Raw genomic sequence first — 11295 nt, 5'->3', positions numbered from 1 at the left:
TCTCTGAAATACAAATGCTGATTAGATGTATATCTAGTCAGTAGCTGAGAAAAGACCTTGACCCTTCAATGAACACTAATTATTTTTGCCACGTCTGGATTTCTTAAAAATTTATTTATTTATTTGACAGACGAGATCACAAGTAAGCAGAGAGGCAGGCAGAGAGATAGGAGAAAGCACGCTCCCCACTTGAGCAGAGAGCCCGACGCAGGACCCTGAGATCATGACCTGAGCCGAAGGCAGAGGCTTTAACCCAATGAGCCACCCAGGCGCCCCCCACGTCTGGATTTCTTAGAAGCCATATCACTCACAGTTTAGTCCACCTTCCATTTCTGCCCTCTGGTCTACTTCTAGTCTAAGCCCACAGACAGGTACACAACTCACCACAGTTTGTCCAACACCCTGACAGTGTTTTATTTCAAACTCTAATCTCTGCATTGTAATTAAAAAGAAAATTCTGCCAGTTTGCTTCCTGATGGTCTCTGCCGCTGAAAAAAACAGGTATCCAAAACATACTTCCCACAGAAACTCAGAAGCTAGATATACCATTTTAAAAGGAATAAGAAGTGGGCTCGTGGCTGTGTATGCCATCAGCCAGCCACCCACCTGGGCCCAGCCATCAGCCATGGCTGCCGAGATGGCTGGAAACACCCAAGGAGGACAAGAAAGGACAAAGTAGATCTTTCTACAGCATGATGGAGAGATGATGGACTTCACAGCTCCCAGACTCCACAGCATCCAGCCAACTCATTACCCATGTTTCAACCCAGAGTCATTTTTCCAATCAGGACAGCTGAAGCTGAGGGGCCTCTCCCTGTGGCTCTTCATAGTCTTCCCAGGGTTTCAGCTGGGGCCCAGGGATCATCACAGTCTGAAAGAGCAGAAAGCTGAGTTACCTACCATCCAAGCCCATGACTTACCCTGAAGAGATTCACCCTCACCTCCTCCATGGAGCACTCCCTTCCTGGTGCTGCATCACCCCTTCTCTCCACTAGATGGAACCCAACAGGGGTGGCTTAAGATGGCATAAGCGCTGCCCCTGCTCTCTGAAATCACCCTTACCTTAAGGATGGGCTGCTTAGGGGGTGCCCACGGGGGAACGATCTTGCCGTGCATTCTCCAGCTCCCATAGGGATTTACCAGGTGTTTTTCAAACACAACATACTCCAGGACATCCCTGGGCACGTCTTCCTGTCCATACATCAGGCGGCCAAACCGGTCATAGATGGCCAGAGTCTGCAAGGATGAAAGCAAATCTGACCTGTGAGTACTCAGAGTTGGTTTCTTGTTTTGTTTTTATTTTTGTTTTTAATTTTTTTTAATGCCACATAACCCATCTGAAAACAACCAGAACAAAAACTTCTAATGGGTAGGAGAAAGTATTTCAGAATTCTAAATCTAGAATAATTAAGTGATCAACTATAGACACTCTACTCCTGGAGGGTTTTTGACTAGGACTGGGGAGGTGGGGGAGGGAGGATCAGGATGGGTGGGAGAGAGTATCCTCACACCTGTCTTAGCAGAGCTAACATCTATCAGTAGGCTGGGCACGCTGATCAAGCAAGGAAGACCACAGTGAACCATTCCTTAGAGCCCAGTCTTGGGAAGCTGTCCCCAAGACTCTAGAGACAGGTACCCAACCTGAGAGTGAAGAAAAACTAAAGGAAAGCAGACTGGTGCCTCTACCTGCCGGGTGTGCAGACGGACAGTGATCTGGCCATATATGTTGCCTTGGTTCAGCAAATTTGAACAGCGGACCTGAACCACCTGTGGTGGCTCTAAGGATTCTACGAAGCTCCAGCGGATGGTCTTGTATGTGATGTCCCAGACCATGTCCTGAGGGCAGAGGAGAACAGGTCAGCTGGGGTTTTCCTTTCCTTTAGGGAAGCCCACCTCAAAATGATCCTATTCAGGGGCACCTGGTGGCTCAGTGGGTTAAAGCCTCTGCCTTTGGCTCAGGTCATGATCTCTCTGCTTGGCAGGGAGCCTGCTTCCTCCCCTCTCTCTCTCTCTGCCTGCCTCTCTGCCTACTTGTGATCTCTGTCAAATAAATAAATTAAATCTTAAAAAAAAAAAAAGAAAAAAAAGATCCTATTCACCCAAATTAACAACTCAAGACCCACCTACCTTCTTAAGAAACCGTCTTCAAATCAGTGAAAACCACACTCCAAAATGCCAGCTTATCTGATATGCCATTATCCTCTCCTCCTTACACTCTGTTCTTTTTAAAGGATTTTAAGTAATCTCTACAGCCAACATGGGGCTTGAACTTACAACTCCGAGATCAAGAGTGGCATGCTCTACCCACAGAGCTGGCCAGATGCCCCTCCCTTACACTTTCATAACCTGCCAGTTATTGCACATGTATCTGTTGACTGCATACATGCTGTCTTATCCCCTTCACCTGCTGGCACTGAAGAATGGGATTTTACATAGATATAAAGGCCAGCTGGCGAGGATCATTATATGATCACATATATGATCATTATATGTGACCAAAGGGAGATGAGGCTGAATGGATAGAAATTTAAGTTCTTATTCTTTTTTTTTTTAATACTGATTTTTTTTTTTTTTTTTTTTTAATTTACTTGTTAGAGAGAAAATCTGCACATACAACCAGGGGAAGTGGCAGACAGAGGGAGAGGGAGAAGCAAGCTCCCTGCTCAGGAGCCCAATGCAAGACTCGATCCCATGACCCTGAGATCATGACCTGAGCCACCCAGGCGTCCCTAAAGTTCTTATTCTTGAACCACATAGTACCTAGCACCCGGTTAACACACTATGTAAGCTTTGTGAATGCTCGCTAAATCCTGCAGGTGCACAGAGGGCTGTCTAATATGGCCCACACCCTGACCTCAGCCCCCACAGCCTGAGGTTTCAGTATTGCTTGCTGTGGGACTTCCTCCTTCCTTGTCTGCAGAGCCCTTACCAAAGTCCAAGCCAAGTCAGTACCATTCACCCCAAAACAATGGAACTTTAGCTTTTGCCTTTAACTTCCTGTACTTGTGAAACTGATCTGTCTTAAACCAGAGGTGATGTCTAGAATCTGCCCATTCAGGAATCCCACAGTTCTAAGGAAGTCGAGGACCTACCGGAAAACAGTTTTCAGTTACCAAGGTATGAAGCCGGTCATGGTCTGAGCTAAAACAGAAAAAGATAAACATCACTGGCTCCTGCTTCATGACGCCCCTTCTGAAAGCTAAAAAATGGCCCTCAATATGGACAAGTCTTTTTGTAAACATTTTCTGCATGCCTACAATAAGTCAGGTAATATGCTAAATTCCAAGCACACAAAGATGAACATGGTTAAAAGACCCTGAAATCTAACTGCAGAGTGAAGTTATGTTTGAATCTCAAGAGCAGAAACAAATTTCTCAGAAATTACCACACATCCTTAAGGGGAAGAGACCCTCACAAATCCATCACAAAAAACCAAAAAGTTCATCTCCTCTTACCTCAGACACATCAACAACACCAACTGGATCGGCCATGCACCTTCAACTTTTTTTTTTTTTTTTTTAATAATCTCTGCCCCCAACATGGGGCTCAAACTCACAACCCTGAGATTAAGAATCACACGTTCCATTGACTGAATCAGTGGGCGCCCTACATCTTACACTGTCTGTGAACCCAGCCAAAAGACAAGCAGCTGTCTTTTCTGGTCCTTTCCTTCCACCCCACCTGCACCTCCCCCAATCCTTGCTGCTACCAGAATGACCTAAGTCATGCTGATTCTACCCAGTAATAGCAAGAAAATAGACAGCAAACCCCAGCTCCTGGATCTATAGGATTTTAGAAGGTTCCTAGCTGAGGAGTTTCAAATAAACCTGAGGTCAGGCATGAATTACTGTCTTTCAGATATACATTCATGACTTTTCCCCACAGTTTATACCTCCTGGGAGGTTTAAATCATTGTTCCTTCAAACAATCTTGTCCAATAATCCCAGAGTGGGTAAGGGATTAGTTCTGTTCACGTGCTTCCCTTGCACCTCTACTCCTAACAAGAAAGGTCATCTCCCCCAAGTCATTTCCCCCACTGTAGCTCTAGACTAGATTAGACCAGACTAACCTGAGTGGTGATGACAACTACACCAACCAGCAGGCCTGGCACCCCTCAGTGAACACTTCCTCCTCACTATCCTGGCCTAGAGATCTTCAGTAGAAATAAACTCCCTTGTCTAGGAGTTCACTTAGCATTTATAATAGACTTGCACCAAAAAAAAAAGGGAAGATACCCATTTCTGGCAACATAATGGACTGAGTGCACGTGAAACTATTCCCACTATAAACATCTAGAAATGCTGGATGAAATGTAATATACACAGATACACATTTTAAAATGCTCTAGTTCTAGGTAAATCTCCTAGGTGCTAAAAGGAAGGAGAGCTAAAACCAGAATGGAAAGACCACCACCTGACATCATGAAAGCATATGGGATGGTTAAAGGGATCTAGAAATAGGATCTGATGGCTGGGAACAGACTCTTCCTAAATCCCTGAACCCTCAAAGAGCAGGGAGTTGGAAATGAGAGTCCTGCACCTGCAACAAAGGAAGACTACAATAGTAGTAGAGAGATAAAGCTTCTCTCCATCAAGGGCTGAGTTAGGGGTACTAAAAAAATTAAAATCCTAAGCCCACGTTACACTCAGATTTGGACACAGAATTTATGACACCTGTATGATGAAACAATTCCTAAGATATGAAATTAACATTAAAAACTGAACCTAGGGCCACCTGGCTGGCTCAAACACATACCGAAACTTATCTAGATCACTCTAGAACTCTTAACCAAAGGAAAAAAAATCTGTGCCTAGAATAACAGCTGCTGAAAACATAACAGGTATAACATAGAATTCACTTACTTGTTCAGACAAAGGTGAGCTTCAATAAAAATATCCTTAGCTTTTTCAGGGAAGTCCTTTATTTTAAAATTCGGATCATATTGTCTTATCTTCCGGACTCTGTAAAATTACGTATGAGAATACTTAAGTATGAGAATACTTCTTTCTTTTTCTGCCTTTTAAGTAAGCTCCATCCATGCCCAACGTGAGGCTTGAGCTCACGACCCCGAGATCAAGAGTTGCATGCTCTACCAACTAGGCCAGGCTGGCACACCAAGAATCATTTTTAAAGAATTTATACACTATCCATAACTCACAGCTTATGTTAACTGTCATTAATGTCTTTCTACTTATTGTTTTCTGAATGTGCCAAGTCTGTAAAGTTGACCTTCTAATTCACACTTACATCAATCATTCTAAAGAAAGACCAAGGTTTCTCATAGTGAAATTTCAGAATTCTGGCATTAAAGAAAACATCTTATAAGCACTAAGAAAGAAAATACAGATTTTACGCAAAAGCTCAAGAGTAAGAATGACGGCAAGCTTCTAACTAGAAACATTAGAAGTTAGAAAGACAACAGAGCAGTGCTGTTAACTGAGGAAATTCTTTTTAGCTCAGAAATGTACACTTGGGCAAATTATAAATCAAGTGGGAGAGTAAAAGACTGTTTCTTAGACATGAATGATCTCATGTGTCTACTAAGCACCCTTTCTCAGGAAGCTGCTGAGGAATGTGCTCCACCAGAATAAAAGAATAAACCGTGAAAGACAGATGTAAAATCCAGGAAACAGGGAAAACAACATCAGGGCGAGACAAAAGGACTTATCCAAAGGATGAGAGAAGTAAATGTACACTGTACAAAATGTACAGTGGGCCTGAAGAGCAATCAGTCCAGATAGAAACAAGTAAGAAAGGGCCAGGAGGGATTTCTTCTTGAAGATGAAATTAATAAAATACTTGATGCTTTCAATGCACTGAGAAGAAATTTAAATGACCAGATATTCCATAAGCAAATGAGGGGGAAAAAAAAAAGACCACACTTAACTCCTGGAAAAAAACGTATTATGCAGGAAAAGCCATGACAATGTCCTGCGTGACTCCACTGTTAACAGTATTTTCATAATTATAATAACATAAACAGGAAATTCTGATCTAATCAAAGTGTTAGATATACTGGAGGATAAGAAATACCATGACCATCTGTAATTTATCCCAGGAATGCAAGGTTGGCTTAACATTCAAAAATCCATTAATGTGGGGCACCTGGGTGGCTCAGTGGGTTAAGGCCTCTGCTTTCCGCTCTGGTCATGGTCTCAGGGTCCTGGGATCAAGCCCCGTATTGGGCTCTCTGCTCAGCAGGGAGCCTGCTTCCTCCTCTCTCTCTGCCTGCCTCTCTGCTTACTTGTGATCTCTGTCTGTCAAATAAATAAATAAAATCTTAAAAAAAAAATCCATTAATGAAATACAATGTATCAATAGAATAAAGGAAAAATATCACATGATCATCTCAGTAGACAAAGAAAAAGCATTTGACAAAATCTGATACCCCATTCATACTTTTTCCACCTCTGAGCCTTGCCTGTGCTGTTGTCTTCCTAGAATGCTATTCCTCACCACACCTAGCTAACTGCAACAAATCCTTTAGGTCCTAGCTTTTTTCTTTTTTTTGCTTTTAGGTGATTTTGCTTTTAATTTTTTTTTAATTTTTAATTTTTTATTAACATATAATGTATTATTAGCCCCAGGGGTACAGGTAGGTCGCAGCTTTAAATGTCATTTCCTCAGGGAAGCTTTCCCTGAACTCCCAAACCAAGTTATCTTTCCTTGTCATGTGATCCCATAGCACTCATACTTACTATACCTGTAATTATTTAATTGTGTGCAATCAGTATTTAATGGCTGTTTTCCTCCCTTAAATGAAAACTCCATGATAGAACCACATGTGCTCTGTTCATCATCATCATGGACCCGACCACCCAAGAGCTCACAGTCCTGAACAGAAATACGTGAGAGGAAATCATCACAGTGCAGTTATCAGAAATAGCAGGTGTAAGTGCACAGTTACAATTACAGTAAAGGCCGCTCCAGAAAGAGTCAGGGAAGGCTTAAAAGCATACACGATGTTCAACTGGTTCTTGAGAAATGAGAGTTATCAAGTAAAGGAGGAGGAAGAAAACATTTTCAAGGCAAAGGAAAAATGCACAAAGACACAGAGTCATAGCACGATACCGTCAAGGAACTGGAAATTAGTTTGGAAATGCTCAAGTTTAGGATGAGAAAAGTGTAATAAGAAGATGACAGTGGAACAGAAGAGCCAGATTTACAAAAAGCTGTGAATACCACTGAAGTCTAGATTTATTCTCCAGGTAAGAGGGAGCCACAGAAGAGGTTTAATGGAAAGATGATATGATCAGATCTGTATTTAGAGAAATAAATTATGGCTACATGAAGAATTAATGAAGACTCAATATGCTTTTGCACAAAATCTATAAATGATCCCAAAGAACCTTTTAGTGACAAATACTAAATATTTCCATTCTTGCAACTAAAAGAGAAACTAAGAAGGTTCTGGCTTCTGCTCCTTAGTTAAGACCTACTTAGCTCCGTAAAACAGGTCTGTCTTTTTGACCCTTTTTAGCTTTTTACTCTCTGTAGTTCAAACTCTAAGGTACTCCCCATAAAAATATGCTTTTCTTATTACTTTAAATTTTAAAATATGTGATCAAAAAAGTGTTCTACAAATTTCTAAGTCACCCCCCTCAACTGATGTGACAAAAAGACCAATGAGGGCTGAGAGGCTAAAAATCAAAAAGCCCATATTCTTCTACATTAACTAAATTCTATTACAGAGAAAAATATACAGTCAAGTTATCAAAGGAGTTATGTCCAACCCAATGGCCTCGCTGGATTAAAGTAGCAACAAGAAATTTGTGTCCTAATACCGATTCCCAGTTGTTCCAGACACCTACGACAATTGTGATGCCACCTTCTTCTTCAATCGCTCACTTCTCTGTGCCAGTCCTTCCTTTGCAAGAGATGACAAGCGAGCATCACCTTCTGGAGGAACATAGGTGTCAAAGATACCAGCTGTAATGAAAGAAGAATACAAGAAAGCATTGATAGATTGAGAAAAAAGTCATTTTGAGGTCATATAAAATTAAGAGGTACCATGGCTATAAAGTAGACTAATAAAGTAAACTTCCATGCAAAGGGAGCTCTGTTACATTACAGAAAGCAGAATAAGGTAACTTAAGTCTTCTCTCAGAGCCTCAAGTTCTTCTTGTACAAAATGGAAAAATTCTAAGAACAGGTATGTAAACAAGATCAAAGATGACCTCATGAGGGGTGCCTGGGTGGCTCAGTCGGTTAAGCATCTGAGTTTTAAATCTGACTCAGGTCATGATCTCAGGGTTGTAGGATCCAGCCACAAGTAGGGCTCCAAGCTCAGCGGGGAGTCTGCCTGAGACTTTTTCCTTAAGCCCCTCCTCCCACTCATGCATGTGCATGCTCTTTTTCTCTCCCAAAGATAAATAAATATATTTAAAATATGGTATACTGGGGCACCTGGGTGGCTCAGGGTTAAGGCCTCTGCCTTCGGCTCAGGTCATGATCCCAGGGTCCTGGGATCGAGCCCCGCATCAGGCTCTCTGCTCAGCAATGAGCCTGCTTCCTCCTCTCTCTGCCTACTTATGATCTGTCAAATAAATAAATAAAATCTTAAAAAAAAAAAAAAAAGAAAAGAAATACCACACCTCACCTGTACAGGCCAGATGTAGGGGACGCTCCAAACGTTCTGGAGGAATGACCACACCTGCTTTCCGGGCAAATTCCATAAACTCCTTTTCAGATTTGAATTTGGGTTTATAAGGAGGAGGTGTGAAACGTTTCTTAGTTCTCACTGGAACTACAACTGTGGACTGCGTCACCAGGACTGGCTGTAAGACAAGAAAAGGTTATGATAAAGGTGACCTGGAAAGAAATCTATCTTGAACAAACTCTAAGCAGATAGGAAGGGCACATCCAAAGAATGACTTAGGAACAATTATAAAGCCACATATGATGGGGGAAACACTTATGGGTGTCTTAACTAGAAGCCGGTAAGCAACCTTTTTACTAACACCACTCAACATCCTAAAGGCTTTCCTCTGGACCGTTCTATTGTACACAACTATGCAAAGTCCCAGGGATGCAGAGCTGATTAAAACAAGGCTTCTGCTTTCAAAGAACCTTCAGTCCCATGGGGAACTTAAACATAAATCCAACACTGAAAAGAGAGGAATGCTATTATTAAAGGGTAAGAAAAGTCCTCTGGTTGGCATCTCCCTTATATTTACTTGGATTACATCCTGCTCATTCTATTGGGAGCCCAACTGTAAACTTCATTCTGCCATTCTAGCTCCCAAAAGATCAACAATACCTTTAAAGCCCAGACCTCTCTTCTCTCTGACCTAGAGTTTTGTTCAGTCAGGTACAGCGACAATAGGAGACTCCCTCCTTTCAACTGTTCAATTTGTGCATAAGAACCAGGGGGAAGCGAGCCCAGCTTCTAAACCATGACTTCTTTCCCGTTTAATACCTCCCCGCTAGACAGACCCAGAGCAAACTAGAGAAACTTCATCCCGAGAATATGCTCGTCCACGGGGTCTTTACGGGGGTCTCCCCACGCCGCAACTTTGCTTAGTAGCTGGGTCCCGTCTACTTCAATCTCTTCCGTAACTGCGTGTGATTTGTATCTCCCAAGCCCACCAAGGACAATTGCAAAACGAGTATTCCCCTCTACGCTCTAGTCCCAGCCCCTAGAATCCTATCACCCGGTCCCGACCCACCTGACGAGACCACCATCCTAAAGCTTTGGATAAACAAAACAACCCCCGCGACATGGGGGCTGCCATTTTGTTCCCGCAAAGGCCTCTGGGATGGGGGACTAGCGTTAAGAGCCGAGGGCACAGGAGAGGGCGCATAGGGGTGGAGCTTCTCCGGGTGTGGAATTTTCCAGGGCGCGCGCCCTCCGCTTTAGTATGAGCGGCGCGAACGCGCACGTGCGCGTCGTGGGGGAGCGCGTGTGGTCCGAGAACGGACTGTGCGCGTGCGCACTTAGAGGCGTTGTGGGTGTGGCGGAGAGCACGGCTGTCACGCGCCAGAGCGCGCTAGAGCGCGAGCTGCGCGTGCGCTTGAGGCCTTATGGCCGCAAGGGGTTGCAGCATTCCTTTTAAGATAGGGGTGTTGCTGCGCCTTGCTTGCATTCCCCAAAGAATGAACAGATATTGCACTTTGGAGACAAGTGTTTTTCTTCAGTGCCTACTTTGATCACAGGACAAAAATGACTAATTTCTGGATCTGGATCTGACTTCAGCATGCTATGTAACCTTAAACAGCGCTCCTTTCCCCCATCTGAACTGTGTGAAGAAAATTCTGTCGAATTAAAGAGATCAATGCCTACTGTGTTTATTGAACAAACATAATATCTACTATGTTTCTGAAACAAAAGACACATGGACTGACAAAAACATTTCTTGTTTGTCCTTTTGGGAAAGAGGCACAGTTTTAATCATCCCAAATAATAGTTTATCCTTAGAAATGTTTACCAGGTGCCAGGCAATTTTCTAAGCATTTTGCATGTATAAACTCAATCTCTCCTCACCACAAACAAGAGTTAAACTCTTAGTTATGAGGTTGGGTCACAGAGAAATTAAGTGTGTAATTTATTTAAGGTCACACGGCTAATAACTGTCAGAACTGAAATTCAAATCCACGCTGACTGAATCCAGAAACGATGCCGTAATTACTATGCTGTACTGCTTCAAGTGCGGTTGTTAAAGGATTTATGACGTTGGGGTCATCCTGGAAAATCCAGTGCCGTAATCATTGCTGAATGCCAAACACTTTCCACACTTACCTGTAAGTTCTTATCTTATTCTGCCAATTAGTGTTTATTGAGCACTTACCTACGGCATTTTGCAATGAGCTAAGAACTTGTGGTATGCATATGCAAGAGTTTACAGGCTGGAATGGAACTGTTACGAAAGTCCAGATAAAATGCTGCAGATGTCAAAGAGAGATTACTTTTGGGTCTCATGATCGCTTGTATTGCTTTAAATCTAAATTTGTCAACTATACTGTAAATTATTCAAGGGTAAGAATGTTCCCACAATTCTAGCCACAGCCCTGAACCTATAGCATGACGCATTAATAGCGACGTGAAATAAGGTGCTAGATGTAGGTATGAAAGAATGTATATTACTAAGCATTTAAATGAGACATAGCTCATTGTTTCTTAACAGACTCTATGCCTCAGAAAATAAAATGTCATATTTTTTTAAACTGGTCTCCCTACCGTAGTGAGGAAGCTCCATTCCATAATGAATGGTTATTAATACAGAATACTGAGATAGTCTATCCGAGATTATTTCCCCCAGCATTGAGTTTTATATTGGCTTTACATGGTAGCTAGTA

The 11295-nt window shown here is 42.5% G+C and overlaps 1 protein-coding gene across 1 annotated transcript; it reads right to left on the bottom strand.

Annotated features, from left to right (window-relative positions):
- Positions 1-388: 388 nt before the first annotated feature.
- Positions 389-9817, bottom strand: MRPL45 (mitochondrial ribosomal protein L45). Its single transcript, XM_032321572.1, has 8 exons — positions 9669-9817; positions 8600-8777; positions 7812-7929; positions 4863-4961; positions 3093-3141; positions 1687-1836; positions 1063-1236; positions 389-871 (listed from the first exon to the last, which is right to left on the bottom strand). Exons 1-8 carry the CDS (start codon positions 9801-9803, stop codon positions 785-787), a joined length of 990 nt encoding a protein of 329 aa, XP_032177463.1. The 5' UTR covers positions 9804-9817; the 3' UTR covers positions 389-784.
- Between the last annotated feature and the right edge of the window lie 1478 nt (positions 9818-11295).

This window comes from Mustela erminea, chromosome 18 (genome assembly GCF_009829155.1).
Source record: "Mustela erminea isolate mMusErm1 chromosome 18, mMusErm1.Pri, whole genome shotgun sequence".
In the NCBI taxonomy this organism is placed as follows: domain Eukaryota; kingdom Metazoa; phylum Chordata; class Mammalia; order Carnivora; family Mustelidae; genus Mustela; species Mustela erminea.
Note: the sequence above shows the minus strand (reverse complement) of the source record. Positions and strands in the feature narration are given on the sequence as shown.